Here is a 20,321-nt window from a genome sequence, read left to right on the forward strand (position 1 = left end):
ATGGTCTTCTACTTTTTTGGACAACAGTCTTCTACTTTTTTGGACAATGGACAATGGTCTTCTACGTTTTTGGACAATGGACAATGGTCTTCTACTTTTTTGGACAATAGTCTTCTACTTTTTTGGACTAGCTTTTTTGTTGTTTATTTTTAAAGAGGAATACATGTCATGCAAGGCTCGCGCCAAAATATAGACTGCAGAAAAAACTCTAAAATGTGTCTTATTATCGGAAAACTTTAAATTCAATGAAAGTCTCTCTAATGGTCTTCTACTTTTTTGGACAATGGTCTTCTACTTTTTTTTGGACAATGGTCTTCTACTTTTTTTGGACAACGGTCTTCTAATTTTTTGGACAATGGACAATGGTCTTCTACTTTTTTGGACAATGGTCTTCTACTTTTTTGGACTGTGAACAATGGTCTTCTACTTTTTTTGGACAATGGTCTTCTACTTTTTTGGACAATGGTCTTCTACTTTTTTGGACAATAGTCTTCTACTTTTTTGGACTAGCTTTTTTGTTGTTTATTTTTAAAGAGGAATACATGTCATGCAAGGCTCGAGCCAAAATATAGACTGCAGAAAAAACTCTAAAAGGTGTCTTATTATCGGAAAACTTTAAATTCAATGAAAGTCTCTCTAATGGTCTTCTACTTTTTTGGACAATGGTCTTCTACTTTTTTGGACAATGGACAATGGTCTTCTACTTTTTTTGGACAATGGTCTTCTACTTCTTTGGACAATAGTCTTCTACTTTTTTGGACAATGGACAATGGTCTTCTACTTTTTTGGACAATGGACAATGGTCTTCTACTTATTTTGGACAATGGTCTTCTACTTTTTATGGAAAATGGTCTTCTACTTTTTATGGAAAATGGTCTTCTACTTTTTTTGGACAATGGTCTTCTACTTTTTATGGAAAATGGTCTTCTACTTTTTTGGACAATGGTCTTCTACTTTTTTGGACAATGGACAATGGTCTTCTACTTTTTTGTATTCTCTCGCACTCACCTTGTACTTTATTGTGTGTAAATCTATTTTAGCTTTTTTGTTGTTTATTTTTAAAGAGGAATACATGTCATGCAAGGCTCGAGCCAAAATATAGACTGCAGAAAAAACTCTAAAAGGTGTCTTATTATCGGAAAACTTTAAATTCAATGAAAGTCTCTCCAGATCGCATTTCTTAAGAGGCCTCCTAGTCGTGCGTGGAATCAGAGAATTTTTAATGCGGTTTTTTGAAAAGCATCCATATTCAGATATGAGAATATCTTCCATCAATGGGTCATCTGGGCGGCTGGATGGCTTACAACTATCAAAATATTTCTGCAATCCTTTGATGTTGAAATGGAAGTACGTAAACACCAAGCTGCAGTTAAAGAAATTAAAAAATGGTGCGCTCATTGACCAAGAATCTGGTACAATGAATGTTTTCACCGTGTAATAATGGGCGTTCCTCAATAAAAACTTGTAATAAGGCATAGTGACTGAGCCACAAATAATAAGGACTTCTGTGGTTGAGGTCCGCAGCTCTAAAGGAATTTTAATACAATTCTCTTTAGTCATCAGAATCTTGAATTCGATACAAATTCCACGATTGGATAAATGTTTTCCGAGTTGTTGGATCTCCCTCTCTCCGTATTCATCATCAGATGTGAGGATCCCAACCCAGTTCCACCTCAACCTTTCCAGTAACTTCGCTATGGCCAAATATTTCAGCTCATCATCCGGAACTGTCCGGAAAAAGGTTGGATACGTTCTTCTATCACTCAGTAAAGTGTCTCTCGCTCCATAACTAATCTACAAAGAAAGAAAATTGTCTGTTTAGTAACGAGCAACCTCATCCTACAGACATTCTAAGCTTTCAAATGTTTTAGTTCTTTTAATTAGACGTAGCGCCCTCTAGTGCGCTAATAGGATAGTGCTACAGGCAAAATCATTGTGGATGACTCCTGTGTGAGTCTGTGATTAACGATGGCCATACATTATACAATTTTCTTGAGATTTTTGGTTTAGATTTACCAAAAACCATATAATATGAGGTCAAACCTAAACAACACTGTCAATTGTATCCAATCAGGCCGACTACATAGTTGAAAGTAAATCTAAAGGAAATTGGACAGAAAATTGTATAGTGTATGGCCAGCCTAAGGTTGGGTTATTTAAGGTCAACTGGATGACTCAACAGGTTGTGGCTCTACTCACATTGAAGAAAAATATATTTTAAATACTTTTTAAAAACATTCTTCCCAAATATATTGACATACATTTGAAATACTACAATTTTGGCCGTATTCACTATATTAAAAAAAAAAAATATATATATATATATATTTTTTTTTATATATATTGAATATATATTTACTGTATGTTGAAATGTGTTTTTATATATTACAAAATATATGAAAAATATTTTTCAAAATATATATATTTTTTTAAATATAGTCTTCAAATTTTTATAAAAATATAAAAAAAGTAATTTTAACATATATTTGTAAATGCATCCCAAAGATGTAGATTAAATGTATTTTTAAAGACATACAGTATATTTGAAAATGTGTTTTTAAAAATATTTTCATATATTTAGAAATATATAAAAAATGCATTTCAACATACAGTAAATATAGATTCAATATATGAAAAAAAATAAATTATATATATATATATATATATATATTTTTTTTTAATTTTATTTTTTTATATATATTACACATACACAATGATTTATGGCCAGGACCTGCTGATCAGCTTAACGAATGACAGTACAGAGCCCTGTGTCTCCCACATGGAAGAAAAATATAATTTAAAAATATTCTTCCCAAATATATTGACATATATTTGAAATACTACAATTCTGGCCGTATTAAATATATATCAAAATATATTTTTATATATACATATACTGTATGTTGAAAAGCATGTGTGGTGACAACCAGGTGAGGAGTACAAAGACAAGTGTGTCTTGCCTACAGTCAAGCATGGTGGTGGGAGTGTCGTGTTCTGGGGCTGCATGGTGGTGGGAGTGTCATGGTCTGGGGCTGCATGGTGGTGGGAGTGTCATGGTCTGGGGCTGCATAGTGGTGGGAGTGCCATGGTCTGGGGCTGCATGATGGTGGGAGTGTCATGGTCTGGGGCTGCATGGTGGTGGGAGTGTCATGGTCTGGGGCTGCATTGTGGTGGGAGTGTCATGGTCTGGGGCTGCATGATGGTGGGAGTGTCATGGTCTGGGGCTGCATGATGGTGGGAGTGTCATGTTCTGGGGCTGCATGGTGGTGAGAGTGTCATGGTCTAGGGCTGCATGGTGGTGGGAGTGTCATGGTCTGGGGCTGCATAGTGGTGAGAGTGTCATGGTCTAGGGCTGCATGGTGGTGGGAGTGTCATGGTCTGGGGCTGCATAGTGGTGGGAGTTGTATGGTCTGGGGCTGCATGGTGGTGAGAGTGTCATGGTCTAGGGCTGCATGGTGGTGGGAGTGTCATGGTCTGGGGCTGCATAGTGGTGGGAGTTGTATGGTCTGGGGCTGCATGGTGGTGGAAGTGTCATGGTCTAGGGCTGCATGGTGGTGGGAGTGTCATGGTCTGGGGCTGCATGGTGGTGGGAGTGTCACGGTCTGGGGCTGCATGGTAGTGGGAGTGTCATGGTCTGGGGCTGCATAGTGGTGGGAGTGTCATGGTCTGGGGCTGCATGGTGGTGGGAGTGTCACAGTCTGGGGCTGCATGGTGGTGGGAGTGTCATGGTCTGGGGCTGCATGATGGTGGGAGTGCCATGGTCTGGGGCTGCATGATGGTGGGAGTGTCATGGTCTGGGGCTGCATGATGGTGGGAGTGTCATGTTCTGGGGCTGCATGGTGGTGAGAGTGTCATGGTCTAGGGCTGCATGGTGGTGGGAGTGTCATGGTCTGGGGCTGCATAGTGGTGAGAGTGTCATGGTCTAGGGCTGCATGGTGGTGGGAGTGTCATGGTCTGGGGCTGCATAGTGGTGGGAGTTGTATGGTCTGGGGCTGCATGGTGGTGAGAGTGTCATGGTCTAGGGCTGCATGGTGGTGGGAGTGTCATGGTCTGGGGCTGCATAGTGGTGGGAGTTGTATGGTCTGGGGCTGCATGGTGGTGGAAGTGTCATGGTCTAGGGCTGCATGGTGGTGGGAGTGTCATGGTCTGGGGCTGCATGGTGGTGGGAGTGTCACGGTCTGGGGCTGCATGGTGGTGGGAGTGTCATGGTCTGGGGCTGCATAGTGGTGGGAGTGTCATGGTCTGGGGCTGCATGGTGGTGGGAGTGTCACAGTCTGGGGCTGCATGGTGGTGGGAGTGTCATGGTCTGGGGCTGCATGATGGTGGGAGTGCCATGGTCTGGGGCTGCATGAGTGCTGCCGGCACTGGGGAGCTACAGTTTATATGTCAATATATTTGGGAAGAATATTTTATTGAGGGAACCATGAATGCCAACATGTACTGTGACATACTGAAGCAGAGCGTGATCCCCTCCCTTCACAGACTGGGCCGCAGGGCAGTATTCCAACATAATGACCCCAAACACACCTCCAAGACCACCACTGCCTTGCTAAAGAAGCTGAGGGTGAAGATGATGGACTGGCCAAGCATGTCCCCAGACCTAAACCCTATTGAGCATCTATGGGGCATCCTCAAATGGAAGGTGGAGGAGCGCAAGGTCTCTAACATCCACCAGCTCCGTGATGACGTCATGGAGGAGTGGAAGACGGAAGGTGGAGGAGCCAAGGTCTCTAACATCCACCAGCTCCGTGATGACGTCATGAAGGAGTGGAAAAGGACTCCAGTGGCAACCTGTGAAGCTCTGGTGACCTCCATGCCCAAGAGGGTTAAGGCAGTGCTGGAAAATAATGGCGGCCATACAAAATATTGACACTTTGGGCCCAATTTGGACCTTGTCACTTAGGGGTGGAGTCACTTTTGTTGCCGGCGGTTTAGACATTAATGGCGGTGTGTTGAGTTATTTTTAGGGGACAGCAAATTTCCATGTTATACAAGCTGTACACTGACTACGTCACATTGTAGCAAAGCGTCATTTCTTCAGTGTTGTCAGATGAAAAGATGGAATCAAAGATTTACACAAATGTGAGGGGGGGGCTCACTTCTGGGAGATACTGTATATATATATACATACATGTCAATATATTTGGGAAGAATATGAAAAAAATATGTTTAAAATATATTTTTCTTCCATGTGGGAGACACATCACTTAGTAAAAGCAGCACATATTACACATTGGTAGGCACACATTTAACCCTTTGATTGCCAATAGATGCTAACTCATTCCCAGCCAGTGTCATTAGTACAGTGACACTGTATCGGTGTGATTAGTCAGTTCCCACTCAGCGTCATTTAGTGTCAGATTGCCCATCGTACTATCACAGTCCCATTATAAGTTGCTGATCACCACCATTACTAGTATAAAATAAATAAATTTAAAAAGTTTGTAGACGCTATAACTTTCACACAAACCAATCAATATACACTTATTGGAATTTTTTTTTACATGTAGAAGAATACATTTTGGCCTAAATTTATGGAAAACATTTGAGTTTTTAAATGTTTTATTGGATTTGTTTTATAGCCAAAAGTAAAAAAATATTTTTTTTTTCTTTTCTTATATAATGAAAAATAAAAAAAACAGTGGTGAGCAAATACCACCAAAAGGAAGCGCTATTTGTGTGAAAAAAAAATTATATAAATTTCACAAAGACATGTAGAAGAATACATTGTAGCCTAAAAGTTTTATTGCATATGTTGTATAGCCAAAAGTAAAAATGATTGTCTTTATTTTTTCTTTGCTTTATATAATAAAAAATAATAAAACAGTGATGATCAAATACCACCAAAAAAAATGAAACAAAATTATATCAATTTCACAAAGACATGTAGAAGAATACATTTCGGCCTAAATTTATGAAGAAATTAGATTTTTTTATTGGATATTTTTTATATGTGGATATAAAGGTACTGGGGGCATCTCATGGGTCCCCATACTGACCCCGGGCCCTTGGGCAGTGCCTGAGTTTCTAAATGGTCAGTGTGCCCCTGACACCCACACAAACACAAAACCTCCGGATCACAATCTTACACCCACAGTTGATCCAGAGGAAGGCAAAGAAAACCCAGCAAAGCATGACCCAATTTGCTCCTGCAGGGGAAACATTCCTTCCTGATCCCCCGAGAGGCAATCGGATATTCCCTGGATCAACTTTCCCTATAAATGTTATATCCAGTTATATTCTGTGTATCCAAGAAAGAATCCAGGACTTTCCTACAGCAATCCACTGAGCTGGCCACAACCAACTCTGGAGGGAGTCTATTCCACATTCTCACAGCTCTTACTGTGAAGAAACCTTTCCGTGTTTAGAGATGGAATCGCTTTTCCTCCAGACATAGTCTCATGGCGCGCTCCCAGCACAAAGTTCCGGGTGTCACTGAGAGCCCCAAGTCCCGTACTAATGATCGGGATTCGGAACTCACAATTTCAAGTCACCTGATGGCTGTGGTAGCCTTTGATTGACTATCACAGTGATTGGTCGGGCAGCACAATGACTGAATGGTTAGCACTTCCACCTGGCAGTACTCGGGTTGTTGGTTTGAATCCCTACCACGGCACCCCCTGCCTGGAGGTTCTCCCTGTGCCTGCGTGGGTTTCCTCCAGGTACTCTGTTTTTCTCTCACACTCCAAAGACATGCTGGTAGGTTAATTGGCTCCTGTCTAAATTGGCCCTAATATGTGTATGTATTATGTGAGTTAGGGACCTTAGATTGTACACCCCTTGAGGGTTAGGGACCTTAGGTTATACGCCCCTTGAGGGTGAGGGACCCTAGATTGTACACCCCTTGAGGGTTAGGGACCTTAGATTGTACGCCCCTTGAGGGTTAGGGACCTTAGATTGTACGCCCCTTGAGGGTTAGGGACCTTAGATTGTACGCCCCTTGAGGGTTAGGGACCTTAGACTGTACGCCCCTTGAGGGTTAGGAACCTCAGATTGTACGCCCCTTGAGGGTTAGGGACCTGCGATTGTACCCCCCAGGAGGGTTAGGGACCTCAGATTGTATGCCCCTGGAGGGTTAGGGACCTTAGATTGTATGCCCCTGGAGGGTTAGGGACCTTAGATTATATGCCCCTTGGGTTAGGGACCTTAGATTGTACGCCCCTTGAGGGTTGGGGACCTTAGATTGTACGCCCCTTGAGGGTGAGGGAACTTAGATTGTACGCCCCTTGAGGGTGAGGGACCTTAGATTGTACGCCCCTTGAGGGTGAGGGACCTTAGATTGTATGCCCCTTGAAGGTGAGGGACCTTAGATTGTACGCCCCTTGAGGGTTAGGGACCTTAGATTGTACGTCCCTTGAGGGTTAGGGACCTTAGATTGTACGCCCCTTGAGGGTGAGGGACCTTAGATTGTACGCCCCTTGAGGGTTAGGGACCTTAGATTGTACGCCCCTTGAGGGTGAGGGACCTTAGATTGTACGCCCCTTGAGGGTTAGGGACCTTAGATTGTACGCCCCTTGAGGGTGAGGGACCTTAGATTGTACGCCCCTTGAGGGTGAGGGACCTTAGATTGTACGCCCCTTGAGGGTGAGGGACCTTAGATTGTATGCCCCTTGAAGGTGAGGGACCTTAGATTGTACGCCCCTTGAGGGTTAGGGACCTTAGACTGTACGCCCCTTGAGGGTTAGGGACTGATGTGAATGTACAATATATATGTAAAGCGCTGCGTAAATTGATGGCGCTATATAAGTACCTGAAATAAATAAAAAAACAGCCAGCTTCTTTAGCAATGACCTTTTTTGTGACTTACCTTCCTTGTGGAGGGTGTCATTGGCAATCTTCTATCCTCCCAAAGACTGTAACCTACTGAACCAGACTAACCCCCGGGTCACATTAAAAAGGTTGTGAGAACCACAATCGGGCTCAGGGTAGGATTTCTGCTGCTGTTCCTAATTTTGAGATATGGATTGCGTGCCGGAAAATAATTACACGGACAACTGTCCAGGACAACCACCTTCACATCATCTCATCTCTGTTTATTGCAGGGCGGTGCTTAACCTTTTATACATAGACAACAATAGAGTACACGTCACTATTACGTATATACAGTCACATTCTGAAAGGCACATTTTGCTTGGTTGAAATTTAGGAGAAATGTAGAAACTTGATGCTTGCTTCTCATCCCGTTATCTCTTCACCCCCCCCCCCCCCCCCCCCCACATTCCCAAAGTAAAAGGTCCTCTCAGTGCGAAGGGAGGGGTTGAGAGCATCGCTCTGAGCAAAACAAGTTAAGGAGGACTGCAAAGCCCAGCAGACAAAATATATATATACACACAACACATATATTTAGAAATATAAAAAAGTATAACAGTAAATATGTATAAAATGTATATTTTAAACAGAAAACAGAATAGGCATTTTACCAAATCCATCACAACATCTCTGCGTTCCTGAGGGCCGCATGTTGCTCGGGCACGAGATCCTGTTCATTTGAATGGACTCCCATGCCCGTGACACGCAGGGAAGAAGTGCCGGCACTTCTTTGTAAAACGCAGCCGAGGCTCCCAGTACAGTTGCGTTTCCCAGTGCGGGTGGCGTGTCACTAGAACTAATGGCACCTGCCCGAGTGTCCACCCTTTTCTGTGCGGGTGGTGCGGCTGCACGGATTTTCATGGGGATCCACAGCGGCACCACCCACACACGTGTGACCCGAGGGGGAGAGACCATTACAGGTTCAGGAAACCTTTACAGGTGTTTTGAGTCAATTAGCTGATTAGAGTGTGACACCAGGAGGGAGATTTACTAAAACTGGTTCACTCAGAATCTGGGCAGCTCTGCATGGGAGCCAATCGGCTTCTAACCTCAGCCTGGTCTATTAACCACTTCCCGACCAACTGTTGTATATAAACGGCCTGACGGTGGCAGTGCAGGGGCGGGTGGATGTTTATAAATGGAAAAAAGAAAAAACTGATCACCTGCCCAGGTCTATAACTGGCTTTTTAACCATTTCAATACCGGGCACTTTTACCCCCTTCCTGCCATTTTTCAGGTTTCAGCGCTCTCACACTTTGAATGACAATTGCGCGGTCATACAACACTGTACCCAAACTAAAATGTTATCATTTTCTTCACACAACTAGAGCTTTCTTTTGGTGGTATTTAATCACCGCTGGGGTTTTTATTTTTTGCTAAATTAACAAAAAAAGACCAAAAATTTTGAAAAAAAAAACACATTTTTCTTTGTTTCTGTTATAAAAGTTTACAAATAAATAATTGTTCTTCATAAATTTAGGCCGAGATGTATTCTGCTCCATGTCTTTGGTGAAAATAACCCAAATTAGGAAGTATTATTTATCTGTAGGAAAGTTATAGAGTTCACAAACTATGGTATAGATCTGAAAATTGATCAATCCTGAAGTACTGACAGCCAATCTAATTTCTTGAGGTCCAAGAATATCAGAACAGTACAGATATCCCCCAAATGTCAGGACAGTGCAGATATCCCCCAAATGTCAGAACAGTACAGATATCCCCCAAATGTCAGGACGGTACAGATATCCCCCAAATGTCAGGACAGTACAGATATCCCCCAAATGTCAGGACAGTGCAGATATCCCCCAAATGTCAGGACAGTACAGATATCCCCCAAATGTCATAACAGTACAGATATCCCCCAAATGCCAGGACAGTACAGATATCCCCCAAATGTCAGGACAGTACAGATATCCCCCAAATGTCAGGACGGTACAGATATCCCCCAAATGACCCCTTTTTGCAGAGTAGACAGTCCGACGTACTTCATAAGAGGAATGGCAAGTTTTTTGAAGTTGTATTTTTGTGTCATAATTTTTCGGAAAATGAAAAAATTAAAAAAATTATTTTCACTATTTTTTTTTTTACATACTGTCACCAGTGCAGTACAGCGTCATCATATAACTGGCATGGCGGTTAACAGGGACACTGACTGGTGACAGTATGAAAAAAAAATATATATATATATATTTTTTTTTTTTTATTATATTTAATTTTTTATTAAATTTTTTTTTTTTTTTTTAAGATTTTTTTTTTTATATTTTACTATGACCAAAGTAGTACAATGTTACCATAGTAACACTGTACTACTTTGGGGAAGTGATCAGTATTTTTTTTTTTTTTACACAATTTGCTTATAGCAAAGAATTACTTTGCTATAAGCAAGCATTTACCTGAATGACATCGATTCATTCAGCTTTTTTTTTTTTTTTTTTTTTTTTTTGTGCTTAGCTGTGATTTGGTCACAGCTAATCACATGACATGTGCATGTGACCTGCTGTGACCATTCACAGCTAGGCACTAGTATACAATGGATGGCATCATGAATGAAGCCATCCATTGTATACAACTGTCATGTGACCTGCTGTGATTGGTCACAGCAGGTCACATGGTACCAGCAACGGGAGCCGGTACTCGGATCTGTCATCGGCCGTGTCCGAGGTGCACGGCCGGTGACAGATCCCGCTGCTGCGCCGCTCTGCATTACCGCAAACTGCGCATGTGCGGGAGCACGCCAAATGGCATGCACCCGGAATGAAGAGGCACATCTGAAGCCGCCAAACAGCCATTGGCCGGGCGGCTAATGGTTAAACAGTGAACATGGGGGGCTGTCACTATGTGAAAAATTTCCAAAAAAGTAGAACTATCCAGTTCAACTTGCCAGCCTACCCCAATCTAATAGCAGCTATTATTGGCAAGGAACAAGGATATGTACATCTTATCAACAGAGGGGGATAAGTAAAGCCAGTTCAAACTGTCAGCCAGTTAGCCAACTATCAAAAACCAAATTAACCTGTCTAGAAACACCCTCCCCGCACCCTGCTTGTGCACGCTCCCCGGGAGCACCGTAATCTGGTGCCTGCTGAATCCTCCGGACACAGTAAAACATCAATCGTCGGACGGGACCGCTGTACGAGGTCCCGATCATGTGACCACTGATTGGCTAATCAGTGATCACATGCAAAGTAGTAAGCAAGATGTCACTTCTGCCAGCATTGCTTACTACATGTGAAATCTGTGAATGATCACAGAGGTCATATGGTACAGGGCTATTCACAGCTCAGTCAGTAGTTCTCAATGGCTGAAGGAATGCAGACAAAGAGAAAGAGAAATGATTGCTTTTACATCCTATATAAAAGCAATCAGTGTAAAAGAAAAAAAATACTTCATCACCCCCCCAAAAGTGTGTCCGGAGGATTCAGCAGGCACCGGATTACGGTGCTCCCGGGGAGCGCGCACAAGCAGGGTGCGGGGAGGCCGTTTATAAACAGCCACCCGCCCCCTGCCACCGTCTGGGTGACAGTATGTAAAAAAAAAATAAAATTAAATAAATAATATAAAAAAAAAATAAAAATGTAATAAAAAATGTTTAAAAATGAAAATTTTTGGTTATAAACTAATTTGGGTTATTTTTTTTTGTACTAAAAAGATAGCTGAATACATTTTGGCCAAGATGTATGATGAAGTATTATTTATTTGCAAAATTGTATAAGAAAAACACTTTTTTTCAAAATTTTTGGACATTTTAAATACCACCAAAATAAAGTTTTGTCTGTCTCAAAAAAATGCTAAAAAATTCATATGGGTACAGTGTTGCATGACCGCGCAATTGTCATTCAAAGTGTGATAGCGCTGAAAGCTGAAAATTGCCCTGGTCAGGAAGAGGGGGGAGTGTCCGGACTGGAAGGGGGGGGGGGAAGTGTCCGGCCTGGAAGGGGGGGGGGGAAGTGTCCAGACTGGAAGGGGGTAAAAGTGTCCAGACTGGAAGGGGGAGGGAAAGTGTCCGGACTGGAAGGGGGAAAAGTGTCCGGACTGGAAGGGGGAAAAGTGTCCGGACTGGAAGGGGGGGAAAGTGTCCGGACTGGAAGGGGGAAAGTGTCCGGACTGGAAGGGGGGTGAAAGTGTCCAGACTGGAAGAGGGGAAAGTGTCCAGACTGGAAGAAGGGAAAGTGTCCGGACTGGAAGAGGGGAAAGTGTCCGGACTGGAAGAGGGGAAAGTGTCCGGACTGGAAGCGGGGGAAAGTGTCCGAACTGAAAGAGGGGAAAGTGTCCGGACTGGAAGGGGGGGAAAGTGTCTGGACTGGAAGGGGGTGAAAGTGTCCAGACTGGAAGGGGGGGGAAAGTGTCCGGACTGGAAGAGGGGGGAAAGCGTCCGGACTGGAAGGGGGCAAAGCGTCCGGACTGGAAGGGGGGGAAAGCGTCCGGACTGGAAGAGGGGGGAAAGTGTCCAGACTGGAAGGGGGGGGGAAATGTTCGGACTGGAAGAGGGGGGAAAGCGTCCGGACTGGAAGGGGAGGAAAGCGTCCGGACTGGAAGAGGGGGGAAAGCGTCCGGACTGGAAGGGGGGGAAAGCGTCCGGACTGGAAAGGGGGGGAAAGTGTCCGGACTGGAAGGGGGTGAAAGTGTCCGGACTGGAAGGGGGGGAAAGTGTCCGGACTGGAAGGGGGGGAAAGTGTCCGGACTGGAAGGGGGAGAAAGTGTCCGGACTGGAAGGGGGGGAAAGTGTCCGGACTGGAAGGGGGGGGAAAGTGCCCGGACTGGAAGGGGGGAAAGTGTCCGGACTGGAAGGGGGGAAAGTGTCCGGACTGGAAGAGGTTAAGCTTTGACAATAAAACCTGGAAGCTGATTGGTTTCTGTGAAGTGGACCTGATTTTGCACTTTCGGTCTTTAGTAAATAAACCTTCATGAGACTACAACAGTGAACTTTTTTACAATATTCCAATTTTCTGAGATAATACATTTTGGGTTTTCACTCTCTGTAAGCCATAATCATCAAAATGAAAACAGAGAAATGCGTGAAACATATCGCTCTGTGTGTAATGAATCTAAAGAATATATGAGTTTCACTTTTATAATTGAACTACTGAAATAAATTACCTCTCACGTCCCTTCCGAGTTTCGAGAACACCCACTTATAGGTCCCACTCTATGCTGTAGTGCTCAGTTGTTCCAGAAAAAAGAACTATCTTCCTTTCCGAGCCCTCTTACTCCGATCAAATTGAATCCGGACTTTATTCCAGGGATTTCTCCGACCTTTCTCGCTGGGTATGGCCGTGATGAGAGTCTTACAGTGGGTCAATTCTTCAAAGATTCTAGCCTCTTATCTACAGAAGACATTGCAAAGACGTGGCCATCCATTACACTAACACCATGGATGTATAGACAAATACACCATTTCTTACGTAACTCCCCACATCTAAAAGACTATTCAAGACCGCTTACTGCATTTGAGAAGCTCTGCTTTACGGACATCCCCCAGCGGCATGTTATATCTAAGCTCTATTCCTATCTTGAAAGTACTAACACATCTCATTCGCGGAAGACCTGTTCAGCCTGGCAACGTGACCTACAACTTCAAATCTCACCAGAGGACTGGGACCACATTTACGACCATATGCATAAAGGCTCCATTTGTGTCTCTACACAAGAAGGCAATTATAAATTATTTTCCAGATGGTACAGAGTTCCGTCTTGGGTTAGTAAATTTGATCCTAACGCCTCAGATCTATGCTGGAGATGTTCCCGGGCAACAGGTACTCTTCTACATATCTGGTGGGACTGCCCGCGGCTGCAACCCTTCTGGAGAAAAGTTTTGGACATAATCACTCAAGTAACTACATACACCCTAGACTTTACCCCAGCACAATGTCTACTTCATCATTCCTCACTTTCTGTGCGGACTTATCGTAGGTCGCTTGCTTTACACATGATAAATGCGGCAAGACAGTGTATTCCGGTCCATTGGCGATCGGAATACGTTCCCACCGTGCGAGAGTGGATTCTTAGGATCATCAGGATCGCAGAGATGGAGGAGCTGATTTCAGTGGCAAAAGAACACCCCGAGAGATTCAGGAAGACTTGGGCGTGTTGGAATCATTTCCAAACTACCGATACTTATCATTGTCTAATGAAGGAATGAGCGAGAGGAGGTTTGGTGACACGGAAACCCCTAGAACGTTCACTTCAGGAATAGTTCCATTACGGGACTTTAACGAAATTGTATTTCTAAGTAATGATTGAATCTGTCTCAGCCTGGAAGCTGCTAACTGATATGACTGGTTTGGTTATGCCTATTTAGTTATATACCTCATCCTTCCCCCATTCACCTCCCCCCCCCCCTCTTCCCCCCCCCCCCTTTTTTTTTTTTTTTTTTTTTTTTTTTTTTTTTTTTTTTTTTTTTTCTTTCTCTCTCTCTACCTCTCTCTACCTCTCTCTCTCTCTCTCTTCATCTGTATTCGTCCCCTACGTCCCTCCTCGCCCCACTATGATATTTTTTCTCATACTCTTCCTCCATTCCCTTGCTCATTTCATTCCCATCTCTTCTTTCTCTCTTTTTCACCTCTTTACCATATTCTAACTAACTATATTTTTCATAAGGTACAGAGTACTTACAGACACACAGGTGTAACAATACTCCTCCAATCTAATCTATAATGTTCAAGTACGGAATCCTAAGACATATATGCCTTGAGTTGACACGACTATTGCTATATACCTCACTGTCCTGTTTCTTTAGATCTCCCTACACAAGGACTATTGTACCCCGTATTTCTATAAATTACTTACTGCTAACATCATTGCTATGGGTATATACGGTGCCTTCCCCTTAGGACTGTATTTCAGGTTGAGCTACGATTTACTTCTATGTCCTGAACCCGTCTGCGTTACGGGAGAACATGCTTAAAGACTCGCGCGGACTGCGTTCCGTATTTGTTTATGACTTGTTATGCCTTTCATATCTCAATAAAATTTCTTGGAAAAAAAAAAAAAAAAAGAAATAAATTACATTTTTGATGATATTCCAATTTATTGAGATGCACCTGTATATCTGGTATTATCAATATGTTTATATATATTTTTTTAATTTTTAATTTTTTTTTAATCTTTTATTTTTTATGTCATATATAATTTATGTCACGTATGATTTATGTAAATTTTGTATTAATATGTTTGCATATAGAGATTATCAAAAGGAATTAGTGTATCACAGACACATAATTATCACCAGTATTGGGAGTGGTGTTGTTTGGAAAAAGTTTGACATAGTATTTAAAGTGGCAGCTTACTGGATATAATATTGAATATTTAAAAGCATCAATTGGTGCAGTTTAGTGATTAACATACCTTTTAAATAACTCTATAAAATAATAAAAAATTGTAGCACCCTTCTAGGTAGCCAGGGGGAGCTAGACTCAAATTGTTAGGGGCTGAGTAGCAGCCCAGCTGCAGCAGTAAAAGGAAGGGTAAATTCGGGTCAGAGCTGAAAGGCTCACAAGCCAGCTCTCTGAGACTTCCCCCTTGCTCTAGAACTTTGGAGAAAGTTCTATAAGCAGTGGGCAGAATTAAGGTGTGGCTGGTCTGCACTCTTGAGGGATCCTGACCAATCCCCAATGGGAGGCTTGTCATGGGGTCAGGACTGCCCTTAAAAGTGAGAGCGCCTGCTCAGCTGCAGGAGAGTTGTTGGAGAAGAGGCGAGGAGGATGTGAGGCTGAAGGTCAGGAGCCTGGGAGGGAGCCCAGGACTGTTTTTACCCTTTTTTTATGTTGCAGACACTTGATCCCCTGTCCCGGGATTCCCCCAGGCAGCCATATAGAGTAACATCTGGGCTCTGGGGTGGTACTACAGGAGACACTGGCTAGCTCTCCAGAAGAGACTGTTTGCTATAACCATAGTTTAGGAAGTTGTCCTCAGTTTCTCAGTTCCATTGGACATCTCATACACCCCCTACCCCATACACATTCCACATCCCCTAATAAAACTTCAAAACAAGCTCAAGGATTGGTTACTGACTCCTGGGTGCAAGTCTATGTTGAAATGTGTGTTCCATGGCTGTGCAGGACTATAGGGGCCCAAATCTCAGCAACTCCTAAAGGGATTATTGTATGTTAGGTTTACTTCCTTGCTGGCCATGGTGTCATGTCAATGGATCCTTTATCTACAACACTCCAGCTATCTGAGTATTTGTAACAGTGTCAAAAATCGCACTACTTATATGTTGCCCTTTTTTATTTTAATAGTGATCTGCCCAACTTTTCCTGCCCGACTTTTCCTGCCCAACTTTTCCTGCCCGACTTTTCCTGCCCGACTTTTCCTGCCCGACTTTTCCTGCCCAACTTTTCCTGCCCGACTTTTCCTGCCCGACTTTTCCTGCCCAACTTTTCCTGCCCGACTTTTCCTGCCCGACTTTTCCTGCCCGACTTTTCCTGCTCATCAGCTCTTCTTATTGTTAGTGGTTTTATGTGCGGCCCAAGACAATTCCTTTTCTTCCAATGTGGCCCAAGAGAGCCAAAAGGTTGGACACCCATGCTGTATATTACCTAACTTGTGCTTCTGGGTTTTTTTCCTGACTTTTTTTTTGTGAATTTAAGAAGGTACATAGCTTGTTATAACATAAAGAAAAATGCTGCTGTAATGAGATAATAAATCCTTTGTATAGAAAAGATGCATGCCATGATCCTAAAATGAAGACATAAAATACATAAGCACAGGAAAATCATAGTATTATTATTATTAGTAGTAGTCGTAGTAGTATTATATTATTATTATTATTAGTAGTAGTAGTAGTAGTAGTATTAGATATTATTAGTAGTAGTAGCAGCACCGTAGTAGTAGTATTAGTATTAAATATTAGATATTAGTAGTAGTATATATTATTATTATTTTTATTATTATTATTAGTAGTAGTAGTAGTATTAGTAGTAGTAGTAGCACTGTAGTAGTATTAGTATTAGGTAGTAGTGGTATTAATAGTAGTAGTATTATATTATTATAATTAGTAGTAGTATTATATATTATTATTATTAGTAGTAGTAGTATTTTATTATTATTATGAGTAGTAGTAGTAGTATTATATATTAGTAGTAGTAGTAGTAGTAGTAGATAGCAGTAGTATTATATATTATTAGTAGTAGAATTACATTATTAGTAGTATTATATTATTATTATTATTATTATTATTATTATTATTAGCAGTAGTATAATATTGTAGTAGTAGTAGTAGTAGTATTAGTAGTAGTAGCTTAGTAGTAGGAGATAGTAGTAGTATTATATATTATTATTATTAGTAGTAGTAGTAGTAGCACTGTAGTAGTAGTAGATAGCAGTAGTATTATTTATTATTAGTATTATTTATTATTAGTAGTATTATATTATTATTATTATTATTATTAGCAGTAGTATAATATTGTAGTAGTAGTAGTAGTAGTAGTAGTATTAGTAGTAGTAGCTTAGCAGTAGGAGATAGTAGTAGTATTATATATTATTATTAGTAGTAGTAGTAGTAGTAGTAGTAGTAGTAGCACTGTAGTAGTAGTAGATAGCAGTAGTATTATTTATTATTAGTATTATTATTATTATTAGTAGTAGTAGTAGCTTAGTAGTAGGAGATAGTAGTAGTATTATATATTATTATTATTATTATTAGTAGTAGTAGTAGTAGCACTGTAGTAGTAGTAGTAGTAGATAGCAGTAGTATTATTTATTATTAGTAGTAGTATTATATTATTATTATTATTATTATTATTTTTAGCAGTAGTATAATATTATAGTAGTAGTAGTATTATTATATATTATTATTAGTAGTAGTAGTAGTAGTAGATAGCAGTAGTATTATTGATTATTAGTAGTAGTAGTATTATATTATTATTATTATTATTAGCAGTGGTATAATATTATAGTAGTAGTAGTAGTAGTAGTAGTAGTAGCTTAGTAGTAGTAGTATTATTTATTATTATTATTAGTAGTAGTAGTAGTATTATTTATTATTATTAGTAGTAGTAGTAGTAGCAGCAGCACTGTAGTAGTAGTAGATAGCAGTAGTATTATTTATTATTATTAGTAGTAGTATTATTATTATTATTAGTAGTAGTAGTAGTAGTAGTAGCTTAGTAGTAGTAGTATTATATATTATTATAATTATTATTAGCAGCAGTAGTAGTAGTATAATATTGTAGTATATTATTATTATTATTATTATTATTAATTATTATTATTTATATTTCAGGATTTATATGGCAACAACAGTTTGCGCAGCGCTTTACAATATAAGGGGGGCAGTACAATTACCATACAGTTCAATACAGAAGGAATAGGAGGGCCTTACTCATGGAGCTTACAATCTAAAGGTAGGGGAAGGTGGTACAAAAAGGTGATAGCTGAGGGGGATGATCTGATGGTGGTGACTCCTGTACAGTTTTTAGGTGGGGGTGGGGTAGGCTTCCCTTAATAAGTGAGTTTTCAAGGCTCATCTAAAGGCAGACAGGTTAGTAACCAGATATACTAGGGCAGGGAGTTCCAGAGGATGGGAGAGGCTCTGGAGAAGTCCTGAAGGCGAGTGTGGGAGGAGGTAACAAGGGAACTGAAGAGCAGTAGGTACTGGGAGGAGCAGAGAGGGTGGCTTGTGCAATATATGCAGATGAGGTTGGCGATGTAGCCGGGGCGATGTTGTGGATGGCCTTGTATGTTGTGGTTAGTATTTTTATACGTTGGGTTAGTGGAGGCCAGTGAAGGGATTGGCAGAGAGGGTCAGCAGTCGCTGATTGGTTGGTAAGGTGTATAGGTCTAGCAGCAGCATTCATAACAGACTGAAGGGGGGATAGCCTGTGTAGGGGTAGGCCAGTGAGGAGGGAGTTGCAGTAGTCAAGGCAGGAAATAACCAAGAAGTGAATAAGCTGCTTTGTGGTGTCATTAGTCAGGAAGGGGCGAATTCTGGAAATGTTGCGGAGGTTAAGGTGGGAAGATTTAGTCAGTGATTGGACGCGGGGCTGAAGGAGAGGTCGTATTCTAGGATTACACCAAGCACCCTGGCATGTGGAGAGGGACCAATGGTCTCAGTAGTAAAGTCAGGGGGAGGGGATCGGGGAGGAGGAACTATTAGAAGCTCAGTTGTAGAAAGACTGAGTTTGAGGAAGTGGTGTGACATCCATATGGATATGTCAGTCAGTACATTTGTGATGTGTGAGGAGATTGAGGTTGTGAGTTGATGAATAGAGAGATAGATCTGGGTGTCATCAGCATAGGGGTGCTATTGGAAGCCATGGGAGGCTATCAACTGGCCCAGGGAGGAGGTACAGAGAAAGAAGAGGAGGAGCCCAAATACAAAGACTTGGGGTACCCCAACAGAAAAAGGAAGAGGAGATGGTATCATTGGAATAATCGCTATGCTAACAATAACATTGATGTCTCAGAGAAAATGAAGTGTGAAGTTTGGTGAGCTGGATTCATCTAACTGTAGGATTTCAGTCACGTAGATATCACATGCCGGGTGCAAGGAGGATTGGTTGTGTACATTACAAGACAACACAGCATTTGTAGGACAATTTATTACTTTACAAAGGTTTGGCTTTTCAATCCCTTTTGCTCCAGCACCCCATAAGATCAGTGGTGTATAGAGGTTTTGTGCTGCCCTAGGCAACACAAAAATCGGCGCCCCCCACAAAGAGAGCCTTTGACCAACAACACCCCTGCCTCCCACCCAAGAGAGCCTTCCACTACCACTGCTCCCCATACACCAGCCCCCATCCCCCATGGCGAGAGAGAGAAAGACACTCACCTTCACAGTCGGGCTGTGCATACACCGTCATGAAACCCTCAGCCTATCTCGGAACCCACCAGGTCCCCATGCCACGCGTGTCCCTTCTTCTGAGGGGCAGTGCTGCCCTCCTTGAGATATGCCGCCCTAGGCAAATGCCTTGTTTGCCTTGTGCTAATACACCCCTGCATAAGATGGCTAGCTGTCCTGGCCTTGTATAAAATAGAAAATTCTGCTTTTCTTACCTGGGTGTAACCATACAGATTCAGCAGCTGTGCCATTTGGAGAGTGGTGTCAGAACCGAGATCTCCAACGAACCCAGCCAAGGTTCCCTGCTCCATGCAGGAATAATTTGGAGCTTCCTTTGTATGACCAGACAATATCTGTAGAACATCTTTTATAGTTTTAATCACACATCCACAAGAATCGTACACATGATATCCCAGAGTCACATTGGGCAGAATATTTGGAGTGCGGTTCATCTCATTGATAGCAAATATAAAAGTCAGCAGATGTCTGTATTCTCTGTGGTAAACCCTGCAGGAAACGGGTCCACATTAGTTCTGTGTGAGTCTACAGGGATTGAAGCAGAAATTTTCTATAGCAAACCATAGAACACATTTCGACTGCATCAGGGTAGGCCTAGGTGGGATTGGTGGCCCTCTACGTGGCCCTCTACATTGCTATGTGAGTCACAAAGTAAAATTCAATCATTCCTACATTTCTTTGACATAGAAGAGGGCTTGTCGGGGGGCGTGGTCTG

The 20,321-nt window shown here is 41.9% G+C and overlaps 1 protein-coding gene across 1 annotated transcript; it reads right to left on the reverse strand.

Annotated features, from left to right (window-relative positions):
• Positions 1-927: 927 nt before the first annotated feature.
• Positions 928-20,040, reverse strand: LOC149465125 (vomeronasal type-2 receptor 1-like). Its single transcript, XM_089673609.1, has 2 exons — positions 19,804-20,040; positions 928-1,794 (listed from the first exon to the last, which is right to left on the reverse strand). Exons 1-2 carry the CDS (start codon positions 20,038-20,040, stop codon positions 928-930), a joined length of 1,104 nt encoding a protein of 367 aa, XP_089529735.1.
• Between the last annotated feature and the right edge of the window lie 281 nt (positions 20,041-20,321).

Source organism: Staurois parvus, unplaced genomic scaffold (genome assembly GCF_062004578.1).
Source record: "Staurois parvus isolate SC_StPar_1 unplaced genomic scaffold, SC_StPar_1.0 ptg000143l, whole genome shotgun sequence".
NCBI classification, from domain to species: domain Eukaryota; kingdom Metazoa; phylum Chordata; class Amphibia; order Anura; family Ranidae; genus Staurois; species Staurois parvus.